The 17477-nt window shown below is 35.7% G+C and overlaps 2 protein-coding genes across 4 annotated transcripts in view; one reads left to right on the top strand and one right to left on the bottom strand.

Annotated features, from left to right (window-relative positions):
- Positions 1-17477, top strand: part of LOC118744576 (leucine-rich repeat-containing G-protein coupled receptor 6-like) — a 175025-nt gene that overhangs the window by 105359 nt on the left and 52189 nt on the right. The gene's annotated exons all lie outside the window — the stretch shown is intronic.
- Positions 1340-2036, bottom strand: LOC118744577. The gene is made up of 2 exons (XM_036477701.1): positions 1955-2036; positions 1340-1898 (listed from the first exon to the last, which is right to left on the bottom strand). Exons 1-2 carry the CDS (start codon positions 2009-2011, stop codon positions 1395-1397), a joined length of 561 nt encoding a protein of 186 aa, XP_036333594.1. The 5' UTR covers positions 2012-2036; the 3' UTR covers positions 1340-1394.

Here is a 17477-nt window from a genome sequence, read left to right as displayed (position 1 = left end):
AAAAAAAAAAAAAAACGTACTAGTATTAAGTGACTCATGTCCTGGAGGCCACTCGGCTCGTAATCATAAGGCGCAAGGAAAAAATTCTGACAGTTAAGCGGCCTTGAAAGCTTTAAAGTCATGTGCTGACAACACAAATTCTCTCACTCCAAGCAGCAAAAGAACGCTGGGGCAATCTCTCCTTCTGTGAAACCGCTAGGCTTATTACATGGCGTTCTTACGACAAAAAATGCACGTCTGTACTCGCAGGAGAACAAATATTGCATATGGCATCACAATCGGCTTGCCCTTGGCCTAAGTCTAGGGGAAGGCACTTGCTCTAACCATTAAAGTGATCCTGCAGTTTTCGGCCATGTTTGCTCCGATGCTGGAATTATGGGCAGTAGATATATGTAAACTGTGAAGCGAAGATCACACGATTTGTACGTTTGTACAGATTTGTATATTTCGACAGTCACAGCGTGGTGTTGCTTAGAAATTTGAGTTCAGCTCAATAAAATAATTTCCGAACAACACCACCCTGTAGCTGCCAAAATGTGCAAATCGTGTGATCCCTGCTTAAGAATTTTTTCGGAGAGACTTACGCTGGATTTCCACTAGGCATTAAATGACAAAATTTTTGAATGACAATGTTGGCTTTTTTTAAATGGCATAAACTTTTTGTCATTTTAATTCCTTGTGGAAATTCGACACTGGATTTTTTTTACGAGACATAGGGCGGTGTTTACATTCATAGGGTGGCCATTTGACCGACTCCAAAAAAGGGGTAAGTTATCACTTCGTCGGAATATTTTTTTATGAACACGCGGTAATCGATTTTGATAATTCTTCTTTTATCGGAAAGATGGTGTTTCAAGGTGGTCCCATACTAATTTGGATCCGATCATTGGGTCATAAAGAAATTTATGGTACTCCTAAATTTGAATATATTTTTTGACGTCCATATCGTAATATTTTATTAAGGTAACAGAATAATTTTAAGTAGGCTTTTTAACTGGTGATAACTTCTTATAAAATTATCTTCGAAACAAAACCTTCCTAAGCATATTTTGATTTACCTGGCTTCCCATACCTCTTTCGATTAACACTCACACGGTTGGCGACCCTTTTCCAAATAAAGCATTTGTTTCCGACCCATATTGTAAAACTTCATTTAAGTTATTTATGAAATTGATTTAAGATATTCTAAATATGAGAAAATCTTTTTTCCCAGTTAGGCCCCACTTCATTTCAATTTAAAAACAATTTTAATTATTTGCTGCGAACATATGTATGTACGAATATGTACCTATGTATGTATGTACTACCACATTTATTTATAATATTCACTTCATATTCAATAGCTAATAATTTTTAAGTACTAACTACCAAAGTCAATACGCTATCTCCTGCGCTTATTCACGATCTTCGATACGTATATACAATGTACCGCCACCGACATTTATCTCGTCTTTGAAAAGCGTTAACACTGCTTTTATAATTCCACGCGGTGCTTGGTTTGGCCAAGAGTCGATGTTAAGCTCCACATTCTTTATGTAGTATTCACCTTTCGGTATAGGACAAAGACCTTCCTCAGGAATAAATGGGAAATTGGTATTTTCCCCCTCAATAAGCGACGGCTGCAGTATTTTGGTGTACAAATCTTTCATAGCCTCACAAATAGGGGTGCGCGGCACACCCATAGGCAACTTCTTGTACTGATCATCGCCCTGTGGTGAGGAGAATAGCTCTATTTGGGCTTTATAGTGGTCGCTAGCCATGTCGTCGTCGAATGTGACGGTGCCATTAATTAGACGTTGCCGTCCGATTAATTTTAATTCACTCATATGAAATACGGTCTCCTTCATGCCATTGAAACTTTCGAATCTCTCATTTTTCACAGTATATGTTTGCTCAGCCTGAAATTTGATTCTAGTAAATTCATAGCTTCGTTTAGAGATTCTTTAATATTTACCCTTAATAATCCACTAAGCGTACAAAGGACGACAATTACGTACGCAGAGTACTTCATGTCGAGAGCAGATTTTTCACCGAATTTTCCGAAACAATGCCAATAATTATTTTGATCGCCTGTTATTTATAGGATGATGTTTTTATGAGCGACTTACTAAAATCATTGATAGCACAAAAACATGAAAATCGCATTTTCATGTAGGAAGTTATTTTAATTACGTTGCAATACAGCGCATTTTGAGTACTTTTTATTCAACTGCGGTCTATTGAGCATGGATCAATTGGAACAAAAAAATACCGTTGTTTCTAAAATCATGTGACAGATTACTGGCAACTCATCCCCAGGGGCGGATAGAGAAAGTTTGAGAAATGTTGCATGGAATATTTTACACAATACTACAATATTCAGAGTTTTTAATTGGACGATGATCATGAAAGGCTTTTCCCTCTAAGCCACTCCACCTCCCTAACTCGTACACATCATGAGAATATATACATATATGTGCCGTTTATTTTGAAAGTAACAGAAATCACTTCGTACCTCTTGTGCTTAAATGACCGTCTACTTGTAACCGAACGCATCTGTAAATCTTTCTCTCGTCATAAACTATGACGAAATCTTTTACCTTTGGTTGATGAAGTTGAACGAATAACCGAAGCGTTGACAAGAGCTGTCAAGTGACTTGTGCCCCTCTCAAAATAAATGACTCATATGTAAGCGCTCGGAAAAGATCATTAAATTTCTATAGACTTAAGGTTCCTAAATTACTTGTGGCCTTTGAAAACGATTAAATAATTCTTGTGCGAAAAGTGCAAAGATAACATTCATTGCGTCATCTCTGAAGATATTCCTACATATAATAAGGTCCACTTTATTTTTTAATCATTTGTATTAAACTCCAATGGAAAAATAACTCCGGTATTCTCAACAAATTACTCTATTTTATGTAGATAAATTCTTTGGCTCTCCATTGCATAAAATGTAAGTAATTGATCGCGTGCGGTTAAATTAAATTTATATTTTGATCTGATTTTAATGAACATTGACTTTGTACAAAGCCGAAAAGTTGTTAATAAGATATAAGTACAGATAAATATTTACACGTACGTAGATTCATAATAAGTATATACGTTTATGCATGTAAGTATATAAATTGGTATATTCGTGCATTCGCGGATAGGTGTGTAAATCATGTAAAATATAACACTGCAATGAAAAAAAAGTATATTATTAGTTGAACCCTAACTAAAGCTTTGGTTGTGAGAAGGGGCATTGTTATAAGTGGATTGGAAGAGCAACTTACCTGCCACTTTCTGCGTCACCTTTTACCAATTATCCAGATTGCTGCTTTAAATGTAGCAAGGAGCTCCGAATGAGAACCCATTAACATTGTACTTAGATTAAAAAATATATATATATATTTAAAGATTCCCGCCAGATGCTAACCGGCTTAACATAAAAAGATTTCACCGCGCTCCACAAAATGGTGTCTAGGTCTCTAAAGACAGCTAGTTAAAATTTAGTGGGCTCTAAGGCCACCAAGCCTGAATGACGGCTAATCGGGCTGATAGACTTTGTAGAGATTTCCACCAAAATTTAATTAATTATGCCCGCATGTTTTCTAGCTTTTTGTGCTTTATGAAGGACAGATGACAAGGTAGTTCGAAAGGCTTTTGTTAGTCTAGCACAAAAGCCTTACAAAACAAGCTCTCTCATTCAGCATTCGTGGTGAAAAGCTATTTTGTAATGAAGCATTTGTATATCATTTAGCTCGCGTCGTTACAGCAGTCGCAATTTCCAAGTTAGCAAAGCACAGGTGTCGACTCGAGTGATCCGAGTTCGAGTCTCGGGCAGTGGATTTTTATACCCGAGCGCACTTGTGCACAACTTATAACTTTGTTCACATAACGGTTGTTTGTAACAGGCAAAACGAATCGAGATAGATATAGACAAATGTATACATAAATGATCCGTCTGTCCGTCTGTGCACACGATAACTCGAGTAAAAATTAAGATATCTTAACGAAACTTGGTACGTGTACTTCTTTCGGGCGTAGGACGGATGGTATTGAAAATGGGCAAAATCGGACAATAACCACGCCTACCTCCCATATAACGGTAATTTTCAGAAATACGAAAACTGCGATATTTTAGTAACTACCGAAGATTATTCACTCAAAATTGATATTTGCAATAAATTTTAGACGAAAAATAAGAATATTATAAATTTTTGAAAAATAGGCGTAGCCACGCCCACTTAGTGTTACATGTGTATATCTTGGCAACCGCTGCACCGATTTCTTCCAAACCTGGCACAGTTATTGGCCTTGGTACAGGATACCAAATGGCAAAAATCGGACAATAACCACGCCCACATCCCATATAACGGTAATTTGGAGAAATACGAAATCTTCGATAAATCAGTAAATATTAAAGCTAATTTATTCAAAATTGATGCTTGCAACAATTCTTTACCAGGAAATACGCTTATCATAAAATTTTGGAAAATGGGCGTGGCACCGCCCACTTATGATCACATATATGTATCTCGGTAACGGTTCTACCAATTTGTACCAAACTCGGTATGGTTATTGTGCTTGCCACATAAAAGCAAAACGTTCAAAATTATTGAAATCGGACTAAAATTACGGCTTTTCATATAACGGTAAATTTTAGAAATGCCTGAAACGTCAATATTTCGAAATTTAAGGACGCTTATTTATTCAAAATTGATACACCCTGGCTTACCATGTAGCGGTAGCTTTCGGAAAGGTGAAAAGGCATATATGTAATACTTGCGCCGGGTATTTAATGTTCGGCCCCGCCCGAACTTAGACTTTCTTACATGTTTTTTTTTTTAATTTACATTATTTTTAATTTTTAATTTAAATTTCTTTTATATTTTATTGTTTTATAAAGAAAAATAAATGTATATATTTTAATTGCACTTACTTCTTAGAAAATTTTCTTATTTATTTATTTTTTTATATTTTTGCTTTCACAATTTGTTTGTTTTTAATGTTTAGCTGTTATTGTGTTAAAGAGAGAATCTTTTTTTTATTTAATTTAAATTATGGGAACTTATTTTATTTTTCTGTTTACATAAAATGTTGCCTGTTAAAGCTTAATTTTCTTTTAATTTTCAGATTTTGTTATATTTTAAATTTCATTTGATTTTTAGAAAGCAATTTTGTGTTTTTTCTTCTTTTTATTAATTAAGTTGTTTTTTTACATTAATTTCATTTTCGTTTAATTTTCAAATTTTATTGTGTTGAAAAGAAAAAAATATTTTTTTATATCATTTAATTTTTAGAATCCTATTTTATTTTTTTGGCTTTTTTACTTTCATTTTCTTTAAATTTTTAGATGTTGTTTTAAAAATATTTACCTTTTTTTTGCATTTCAACTGCCCATAAAATAGTTTAGTAAGCAGACTCTTTAATGATTCGCTTTTTAGCAATCGCCTGGTTTACACATTTATTTAATGCGGTTGGTCGCCCATTTGCTTATCCGCCTTTATTTTGTTGCTGTTTTCCTGAACGTTTGGCGCTTGTCAGTGGAGCTGTCATATTTGACATTTTGCGCTAATGCGCGCATGCAACAGAAAAAATAAAAAAAGAAGCAGTAGAAGTTGACGCCCAGCTCCAGCTCTGTTACTGTAGCTCTTTAGCGCTCCTTCTGCTCCCCTTCGCACAGACGCCACAGTTCGACTTATGGTAAATAAATTGTATTGTGTACGCAGCCTCGTTCGGGTCTCTGCCTTATGCCACTCAGTGCAGGCGCTAAATTAAGTAGGTTAACAGTGAGCGATGGTTGCTAGACAAGCGTATTCCGCGAACGCCTGTCAGTTTGGCAGAAAAGTCAGCGGTGAGTTTAATTTCTAAATACATATATGTGTAGTCGCTTGTCGCTGGTGGCTGCGGCGGCTGGCCAGGATAGAAAAAGGCTGGTTGATTCGCGCTTTGGATTGAGTTAAAGCGCCATAATGTTGATATGTTAATGCAAATGCTGTGAATAAGATGTGATCATTAATCTTCACTAAGCGATTTTGAGATACGTATGTATTCGGATAAATTAATGTACATATAGTATATTGATGGTCCTCTGCAATAACGACACAACTCAAAACTCAAAAAAAAACTATTACTACTATTAAGTTTCTCATGTCCCTAATCTTTGTCTAATGCACGTCTAATGCTTACTAAAGTAAGAGCAAAAGATTACTAATGTACTAATGCAAAGTACATAGTAAGGATTAGATAAGGATTAGACTAGAAACAAGGTCTTTAACAGTGGCACGGTTTTTGCTTTTTTCAATTTTGAGCTGTGTCCTTTTTTTGCAGAGAAACATGCATATACATATACATGCGTGCGTAGAAATTTATATTATGAACTGGCAGCCATTAGCACATTTTTCTCATGCTCTCTGCACACCTGCTTTTTCGCAGTTTCTTCCAATAATCCGAACTTCATGTCAGCATGTTATTAACTGTAATTCAAAGTAGCGGAAATTGAACCAGTTTGAAACAGCAACAAGATTTCTTTCCTCATCAGACTTCTTTCAGTAGGATTCGAACCGACGATCCCACTAAGTTCGCCTTGTATTTTTTTTTTTACTTTTTATTTTGACACATTTTTATTTTTTTTTTGTAGGAAAGTTTGTTAAAAATATAAGCGCTTTCTAATCTTCGAATAATTTAAATTATTATTTTCTTTAACCGTTTTTAGTTAAAAACAGTTATTTGCGATTAAATGCATCTTAAGGAAATAATTTATTTTAAATTCTTAATTATTTTTTAACAAATGTATAATATTTTAATGCAGAATAGGAATAGTTGCTTAAGTAGTATACATTTTTCTCTCCAATTAATTTTTTATTTCCTAAAATTTTTTTATTTAATTTTTTATTGAAATAAAAGGCAAATGTAAGAATTTATTTTCCGAAATTTGCAAAATTTTTTTTTCTAAAATTGTATTTTTTTTAATAAAACTCTTTTAGGTTTATTGTAAAGTAATTTTTCTTATTATTTGTGTTTTTAGCAAACAATTTTTTTCTTAGTGCTTATAATTTTTGTACTGCACAAATTTTGACGCTAAAAAATGTCTTACTAATATTAAAAATTAAAAACATATGGCCTTATTGAAAATATTCATAGCCTTGATTTTTCTAAAGATTTTTAAATACATAAAAATGTTCTAATCAATTCAATCTTATCAATCAATCTATGCTAAATATTCTGTGCACCTCGTTGCATTTCTTCTCGTGCATGCGTTTTTTTCTTCTTCTTAACCTTGATGCAACTGCTACTTTTCCACACTCCATAATTCCTTGCTCTATGCCTGTCTTGGCATGTCAGTCCGCACACAGCTCAAGGCTTAAATATGCAACCAAAGTACAGCTAAGCTTTTCGATTGAATTTACATAAACTGCATGCGAAACTGCAGGAATCAGTTGACGGCTCTTTGGCTACCAGCCTGAGGTACTGTGGCGGGCGTTTTTTTACTACGCTACAAACTTTCTATCCGGCATTTCACTTTGGCGCTATGTTTATCTTTTTTCTCCACTTTATATAACATTTACATTTGCTACCGGTTGTCAGTTTGCTGCGCTCCTTAACCAAGTAACCTCTCCTAGCTCGCTTCCTTACACTTGCACCAAGCATTTGTCGCTATCACCCTCATCCCTACTCGTTCGCACTGACATCACTTGAGTCTTTAGCTCACTGTCCTTCGCGCCAGCTACCACTTATTCTATGGCATTCCCTCGGCTATTCGTTGGCCTTGCATTGCTTCTGTTGCACTCCTTGGCCACAACAATGCCACCAGCAGCAACCACAGCAGCTAACAGCCACAAAATCTTCAACACTACCAAAACCAATGCAATCAGCAAACACCTACTCTGTGGCGCTTTGTGGTTTTACTAACATTTATTCCCTTGCATACATACTCAGACGCACTAATACATATTAAATTATGCAAATTGTAAACTACACCAACCAATCTGGAGTTTATTTATTTCAGCCATACTATGGCACCTTTTTTTCAAATTTCTTTCGCAGCTTTTTTCGTAATGTTTTCCTTTGGTGCACGCGCCATAGCATTTCGCACTGGCCGTAACTGCAGTTTTTGCAATGATCCCTTTTTGATTACTTACTATGCACCTTTTTTGTTCTTTGTTAACCGACTTTTTACTAGCTCTCCCCTTTATTTTATTTCACACTTTTTTAAGCTTTCCACCCTCAATTTTTTTTTTGCGAGTCAAAGTTTATTTATAAAATTGATTTGTTTTTTATTTTCTCTTCCCTCTTCTTTCAACTCTTTCATATATTAGTTGTAACCATTCCAGCTTCCTTGCATTCAAAAAAAGCAGTTTTGTACATAAAATTTCCTTTGTTGCTTTTAGCGTTTCCACAACAAAGGAAAGTAGTTTTATCGATATTCACATTTCAATCATACAAATGTAAAAATTTTAAAGTTTTTTGTTTGGGGGGGCGGTAGGTTAAATGATCGATTGAGCTTCGAGTTCATAGTGTGGGAAAAGTATGGAAATAAAGCTCACTGAGTAAGAAAAATACTTGTACCCTTTTAGAGTTACATACAGTCAGGGTGAAATCGATCGAGTGAAATTTATACATATAAATATAAAAAATTAAAATTTAAATATGAAAAATTAAATTTAAATATGAAAAATAAAAATGTCTATTATTTGAAAATATATTTTACTGAAAACCAAAATGTCGAGTTTTGTAGAACATTTTTAAAAATTCCACGATTATTAAAAAATTTGCATCAAAATTTAAAATTATTTTGTGAGTATGCATTTTGGTTTTTGGTCAAATTTCGTACACGGATTTTCTTCCATATAAATTATGTTCGACCATTTTTTTGAATGAAAAGTGAGCAAGACCTTTAACAACAACAAAAAAATTGCCCAAAATAAATAGTAAGTCCTAGCTACTTGAAATTTGTACTTTGTTAAAATAAAATTGTATGGGTTACAACTGCATACTCAGAATATTTCTAGAGAATCTTATTAGAAATCTTAAAATTTTGAAGGAATTTTGCTAATTTTCCAAATTTTTGTACGAAATTTACAATTTTGACTTACATGGTTTTTAATAGATAACGAGCTACACTTTCATTAAATAATAAGCATTAAATAAACGAAAAAAATCCTAAAATGCTTATTAAAATGCTATTTAAATTTTCGATCCCGTATATTAGGGTGGTCCAAAAAAATGTTAAAAAAGTTAAGCTCTCAGCCCCTAGGACATTCCAAATAGAAAGAAAGTATACCCGTATTTTTTTGTAAAAAGCTCGCTACCTAAACTTGAAAAGGTGCCAAGTCCATGTTTTTTTTTTTCAAAATCTAGTTTTTGATGCAGAATGTCAGGTAATACGAGACTGCATCGATGTTTCGTCTCTCCTAAACCATTTCAAGAAATGCACTTGGCACCTTATCATCCTTAGCTGACGATATATGTATATATTTAAAACTGCCTCAAAGCCCATGAAGTTTTCCATGTATTTTATGTGGAAAAACACTTTTTCTTAGAAATGGTATAGAATTTTGGAAACCAATATTTTTCGATCGGGAAACTCCATTTCTCTTCAGAAGACTTCCAATAACACAGGGCAACACTGATTTTAGTGCGGAAGTTGATAAAGCTGATTTTGATAGATTTTGTTTGTGTTGTTATTTTCGAAAACTTATTTTCTAATGCTTAGAAAATTCGACTTCGGTGCTAAATTTACGAACCGGCAATGCACCCGCGTCGATTTCGGGTGGATCCTCTTTCACTCCATATTCCCCAGCAGTCGTTTGTGTGTTATCTAGAATAATATCGTTTAGTGCGTTCAAGCTGTATTGTAGATCATACGCGGGTTGCCAGACTACTCTTTCGATGAGTTAGAAATGATTTTTTAGACTGACAGCTCTAACAGATCATGGTGTTGTGGCCTGACGAACTAAAAGTGATTTTAAACTACATTTTCACATCACTGCTGCAAATATTGGCCAAATATTCTAAGTTCTACAAACTCTTAGTAAAATGATTTACAAAATATTTTACTTTTTAGTCTATGTTGGATTTTATTTGAAGCGATTCGGCGTTTCTTTCAACTAACCGACCCAGCCGAACAGATTCTATTTATTTATTTACTATCTTTCAACTCTTTGAAACGGGGTCGCTTTTGTATGGCAAGTAGGGCATTTGTTTTGCTATTGTTGTAAATTTGTCTCTCCAAAAGAAAATTCGCCAGTTCTATGGGGTAAATAGCAGTGAGCAATGCAATTTGCGTAAAATGCCTGAACATCGAATTTGGCGAAAAATGTTGGTAGCAGAAGCAGCAGCGTTACACAAAGGCAGCAGCAGGAGCTGAATTTCGCCGGCTATTACTTTTTTGCACTCGTTGCTTGCTGTTTACATATAAATACATACATACATACATACAAACATAAGTAACATGCACTTGTTTGCTGTTGTGGAAAAGTGCAGCGTGCAGTACACTTCCGAGTTACAGGAGCAGACATTTAGCGCGCGTTTTCCGGCTAACTTAAGGGTGGAAATAGGGAGTAAAAGTTATGCACGATGCAAATAAGTAAAGAAAGGAGTAAGTGGTAAGTATCAGTGTGACGAAGGGGTTTCTTCGATTTTTTTTCTGCGCTATTGTTGTAGCGCTCGATTTCATCGCGTCTACCATTTGCGCTGCTAGTACTTACCACAAATTTTCCTCTTCTTGCTATAAGCAAATGAAAGAAGGCTCCAACTTTCAAGCATTTGCTAGTATTTTCTTACACACTTTTATTCAAGATTTTGTGTTTTTGTGGTGGCTTTTATGCAAATTGAAAGTTTCGTTGCTTTCAACCAAATTGCAGACGCCGCAGAAAAAAAAACGTTGCAGCAGTAAATGCTTTGAAAAGGCTGGTAAAACCGCTGTGCAATGCAGGAAACTGCAAAAAAACTATGTTAAGCCCGCTGCTCTTACTCCTTTCGTAATCGCAATGCGGTTTTTCAATACGCGACTCTAGTTTCGAGCTTCTATTTTCTGCTGCTCGTGTCTTTTATGCTTCAAAAACTTATAATTAAATTTAATTATAAGTTACTCGCACCGAATATGTAGTTACGCCGTAAGCGCGTGTGACCTCACTCAACTTTCCATACGCTATTCATTCACGGAGAGTTTCTCGAGTGGAGTTTTTTATTTTGAGTTTTTTTTCTGTGAGTTTGCTAATACGGCGACTGACGTCGCTTTTCTTGGTTTCAATATTGAAACTCATTTCCCCAGTAAGCGGAAATCGGAATAAGAAAATGCAAATGACAGACAATTTCCAAAGAATACTATGCTACAGGCATACTTGAGTAGTATATGTTTTTCTTGTTTTCCGAATATTAAAATTCCGAGCTCACTTACTGCTTAAGCGACCGAGAAGGATGAATCGAATATCTTAGCAGCACTAAACCTTCTACCGTTCTCTATCCTTTTTTCCATAGTACTACTGTCTCGTAATGTATCGTGAGGCGATGTAGATAGTAGGCTTAAATGCAGTTTAGGTCCCAATTCAGTTAGGGATAATATTGATACTACTTGGCCCAACAAGTCACTTCCCTGGTCAAATTTTGATGTGTCACCTGATATCTTCTCGCAACTGTTAGCTTTGAAATTGTGTTGACAACGATCCTTAGTTATATTTCCTGAAAGTTCGTACCTCCTGAAAATTATATTTGTGTGTACTAAAATTATGTTCTAAATAAATTTGTAATGTCATTAGCCAACAAGTAAGAGAAGCATTATTTACTTAATATTTGTCGCCGATTATATTTTGAATTTATTAAGAAACGTAACCAAAAACAAACAAAAAATTAAAGCCGAGCATAAAAACTATGTATAAGCCGAGACGTTGAAAATTAGACTATTTGTAATTAAAAATGTGATCGCCAAATATTTGTTACAGTTTGTTCAGTTTAAGCACTCGAAATTTATTACTAAAAATTTGGTACTTAAGATTTAGTTCTCAAAATTTAGTACTTAAATTTTAGATATTGAAATTATTAGTAAATATCTAAATTTTTGTACTCGACATTTTGTGTTTAAATTTGAGTTTTCGATCTTCAGTACTTAAATTCTAGTACTCGAAATTTCGTACATACCTAGTTTTAGTACTCGAAATTTTGTACATAAATTATAATTCTCGAAATTTAGTAAATAATGTGTAAGGGCTAAAACTTATAAAAAATATTGTAAGTTTGTGATGCATATTTTATGCAAACACGGAGTATTTAAAATTTAATATTAAAAATTTCGTACCAAAGAATTTTATTTAAAATTCACTTGATCATTAGGTAAATTCAGAAAATTGAGTGGATTATTTCAATAAACTAAATATGAAAATTTTTTCCTTAGAAATGGGCATGCAAAAATTTTAGTCGTAAGCATCAAACAAATTTTATTTTACTTTAATAGCTATAAATTAACACATTTAGTATTTTTATTTTATAGATTTCAAATTAAAATTCTATTTTTGGCCTTGGAACTGCAAACGTTATTACTTAAAATTAAGTTCAACTAAATTTACAAAAAAAAAAATTACTAAAAGACATTTAGTTAGTACTAAAAAGTTAGAATAGCAGACATGTTGAAAATTCAAGAGTACCAAAATATTTTATACGACAAAATGTACTAAAAAGTTATTTCCATTAAACATTCTGCACTACACTTTCGTCCATGAAATGCCATGCCTGCTGCCTGTCAAAGTTTTCCCATAAAATTACTCATTAATTTTGCATAAAGCGACGTCAACGCCTAGTAAAATGAATTGTACAAGTAAATACACATGTGAGAGTGCGTTACCCGCACACATTTCTAATGCACATTTGTATGCATACTTACACTTTTTTTTTGCACACTAATGATGCGCATTCATTTGCGGGTGCAGCGAGCACATCCCCATCCTCTGGTCCACTCCAAACAGCTGAAAGGCTTGTGCGCTCATACATACATACATACCATTGGTAATTTGTGTGTGGCATGACCCCAATCAATTAAATTTCTGCGTGGTCGCATTCGCATTTCAAATGTGGCACAAAGGAGCAAACGTACTATTTCCTCAATAACTACATTTGCCCGAATGTGTGTGCGTATGTGTGGATGTGCGCCGCGCAATTCTAATGCATGCCCCAAAATGTTGTGTGCTGCACTTCTATACTTTACCAGCACACACATTATGTGGCATGCAACGCGCATTGCAACTAAATTTTCGCCAATTTTTCTTCAACTTGTTATTGTAGCGCTTTTCATTTGCGTTGTTTCATTTTCTTGTTTTTGTTGTCGTGGCTGCTGCTACAAATGTGTTTATGTGCGCTGCACTCAATTTCGGTTTCTTTGCTGCTGTTTTTGTTGTTACTGCTGCTGCGCAAACAAATGCGTTGCAATTACACACTTTGGCTTGGCATGCAATCATTTCACCGCCCCATACCCGCTCGGCGCGCTCATTGAGTTGTCCATTGGTCTGTGCACCACCTGCGTGCCTCCCCCACCCCAACTCTTCACAAATGCTTCTTATTCTACTTGCTCGTATTTTGTGCGGCAATTGCTTTCATTTATTTCGTTATTCCCTGGCTCTCTGCTGTGTGTTGCATGCAATTTTCGGCACGAATGTTGCATGTTGCAAACAAATTACAACGCTCTGTGTGCCACCAAAGCGCACACGTGTGTGAGCCATTTAAATGTGCGCTGCGCTGTGTGTGTGTGTGTGAGTGTGTGTGCTATGCCAAATCAGGTGGGAATTACCAAATCGTGAGGAAAACTTTGAAAGCTTTGCCTGTGTTGCAACTTCGTTTTGTTTTGCTAGCAAAATTTGTGTGCGCGTGTGTTTGTTTGCAGCTTAAATGCCCAGCGGCGTTATTTGTGTGGCACAATAAATACATGAGCGCGTGAGCATTTGTGGCAATGCGGCAAGTGAGGCAACAAATTAAAAATAGCAACCGAAAAACAGTTGGCAACTTAACGCCTGTGCCCGATTCGGACTGCTGCTGGCCAGCTTGTCTATCTGAGTGCTTGCCAGTGTCGGCCCGTCATTCACTTAGATACTTAGTCCGGCAATCGGCCGCATCGTGCAATATATGACCGCTCCTAACTGCAAGACAATTAAAATTAATTTCCATTGCGGCACAGGAAACCTGCTCGTATTTTCTTTTCTTTTTTGTATGCGGCAGCATACGAGCGTGCCACCACATTAGGTTTGTGCCGCCCCAATAAAAAGGAAGCTTACAAACTTAAGCGTTTTAGTATTGCGAATTAACAAAATAAATCATTTTAAAAGTGCGTTCCACGCACTCGTTGCAAGCGCCAGCCGTGGCACTTGCGCTCGTAACTGCTTGCTCCACCTACCAGTACCCACCTTAATTTCAAAATTCTACTCCGCCTTTCAACGAACGCTTCATAACTGTTCTACCTTTTTTACAGGCTGTCGCCTTTTTCCGCAAGCACAGTGAAGAAAAAAGAGCAAATGAGCCAAGCAAAAAAAAGACATACAAAAATAATTCAATTTCCTTTCACCACCTACACACGCTATCAGATGATTCTGAGCGCATCGAAGCACTTACATATGAATGTACATATATACAAATTCGGGTGTTCCTTAAAAATACCAAGATCTGATTTTGTATGGGGCTCCGCTTTATTTTGTTCTACGTAGAAACCAAAAACATGCACGAAAATTTCAAAATTTAAAATTTGATTTTAGGGGTTGAACAAAATTTTTTTTTTTTTTTATCTTAAACTCTAAAAAATTTTTATTGGATCTGCTATAACTCAGTGAGCTTATGAATTGTTATCGGTAGGTTTCAATAACATGTCAAATTTTAGGCGTTGAAAATTTTATTTTTTTTTTTATAGCAAAACTCCTAAAAATGTTTAACTTTGACCAGCTGTAACACTCAGCGAGTTTATGATTTTATATGTTTAAATTTGAATAATATGTTAAATTTATCAGATTTCAAGTCAAAGCTGTATCGAATTTTTTCGACTTTAAAAAATACATTTTTTTAAACGTTGGTAGCGACCCTTAAAGATTTTATTAAAATCTTTAAATTTATGGGTGTCTTCATTTTGTACGTAAAACAAAATAAAGCGATGCCCATTCTAAATTTAGATGTTGTTATTTTAAGGACCACCCTCATACACACATCTCCTTTTTCGGCATCTCCGCTCCTGCTGTGCTTTTCCGCCAGTTTTCGAAGCTTCACGCTGTCGATTTTACTGGCGCTTGTTTCTCTTCCTGATTTATTTTTATTTTCGTTTTTGTATGCCATCAAAAGCGTTGATAAAATTTAATGTGCACTCATGTGGGCACAAATTGTGCAAATTACCGAGATGTACATATGTATTTACGCAGATTTTTTAATACATATTCTAGTTAAAGCATCGCAGCTGTTGAATGCGTTCACTTCGTAAAACTCATTAGGGAACAAAAGTACTCCTTAATGCTCGAAGCTAGAAAAAGTCATTATTAAATTGTTAGATGTGCGTAATTTTTTAGTGAAGTTCATATACACAGTCTGCAAAATTTGAAAAATAACCCTTTTAGGAGCCCTTAATTGTGGGCTTTGAAGCAAAAAGTTGGGTTGTTTACTCCTTTTTCCTTGCTTTGCGGATTGGACACAGTTTAGAGGACTTCTGATTCAGGTTCTCTTAAAAGGCAAAAATTTTGATGGAATAATAATGATGCTGTACAAATATAACCTTGCACCAGACACGCACCGACACGTCTACTTACTGGTTTATTTTTTATTTTTATTTTTCGTTTTGCTGCCTTGATCGATTTATAGAGCGTGATTTTTGTTCGTTGAGAAGAAGGATCTGGTTTTCAGTTGCAGCACTTGTTCGCAAGAGTTATTCTCTACTTAATGTTCAGGCTGGCAATGCCAAATTGAAGAACTCGGATGAAAGTTATTTGCCCTGACTAAAACTTCATTTGGTCAAGTTCTGAAGCCACACTGATATGACCTTATCAGTTAGTTTATGAAGGGATGAACTCTTTCATACAGTATATATCCTCGATAGAGTTTTATGAGCAATGTTGAGAAGGCTTATCCCGTCGTAATTATCGGTAGCGGTAGGACAACCATTCTATTAAATTAAGTACGGTACGCTGAGATTCTTATCTCTGGGCGCATAAATCTTCATCAGGTCAAATTGCGCTTTGCTCTTCGCTTCCGGTTTGAAATAGATCTACTGTCTACCCGTCTTCGAAATTTTGTTGTATTCAAGCCGCATTGGTACTATTCTTATATATCCCATCTTAGTCGATTGGAGGAATGGGAGCTACGACTATGTACACTGGTTTGGGATCTTCTACGTCAAACGCGCCGTTCAAAAGCGTAGAGAAGGGTTTGCTTATAAATCTCGAGTGTACTCTGGCTTCAAGATTTCCACCTGCGTCTTAGTAGGAAGCAGTCTTAGCCTCGAAATCCTCTTTCGATCCTGGTGTCTGGTACTACAAACGTCTCTGGTCCGTGCATCATCAGACCACCTCCCTCCCTTTTCGGAATTATTCTCGGGCGGCGGAATTTTTAGACTCTGCTCTTAGATCTCACGTTCTTCACGGATGCGGGTGCTGGTAATTCGTTTACTAGGAAGAGAGGCTTAATCTGGAGAAAAGGTGTCAAATTCTCTCTCCAAGGACCAATCTCATCTCAAATTTATTCACCATCTCATGGCAGCTGTAAAATATGTTGTAAGCTTCATAATTTTTGTGACTGAGTAGAGACGCCTTCTATATAGAGGGTGCGGACATTCCGGGCCTATATCCGCAAATTCCATTCTTCAGGGTCATCAGAGTTATCAGGTTCCTTTATTGGATTAAACTGTATATTCCATCACATACCGAAAACCATCACATGTCCCACTGCGGTGAGGATTTCTCACAAACACTCCGCGAAAAGCTTAGCTAAGTTGATGTCAGTTGAAAGCCCTTTTCTGCTTCATCGTCATACCAATAAAATGTTTAAAAACTAACGGTATACACGTACATAAACCAAATAAACGAAGCAAAGGAAAATTTCTCAAGTGTCTCATGTGTCATGCTCGTACGTGTTGCTACATAAGTCACCACCGCCACCAGCAATCACAATAATAACTGTAGAAAAAACTACATCATAAACAGCAATAAATAAAAATTATAAAAAAAAAAACATACAAGAATCATAAGTAGCAATCTTGTTGCGAGTTGATTTCCAGTTTCAAGTTGTGGTGGCAGTTACTTAAGCGGCTTCTGAATGTCGAACACTTTGGCACTTTTGTCAGCAACGCAGGGATCCGCCAGCCGCAAAGCAATGCAACTTGATACCGCACGAAGTCAGGCACTCAGTCAACCAGTCAAGCAGCCAGACAGCCTGGTTGGTGGGTTGGGGGGGGAAACAAAACAAAAACAAAGTGGAAAAAAATCCGCTTACTTAAAGACACATACAAAGCATTAACTGTTGTTTATTGATTGTTGGCGCAGGCATATTTGTAAATAGGA

This window comes from Rhagoletis pomonella, unplaced genomic scaffold (genome assembly GCF_013731165.1).
Source record: "Rhagoletis pomonella isolate Grant_MI unplaced genomic scaffold, Rhpom_1.0 Rhpom_scaffold_00008, whole genome shotgun sequence".
Classification (NCBI taxonomy): Eukaryota; Metazoa; Arthropoda; class Insecta; order Diptera; family Tephritidae; genus Rhagoletis; species Rhagoletis pomonella.
This window is presented reverse-complemented; position numbering and strand designations above follow the sequence as displayed.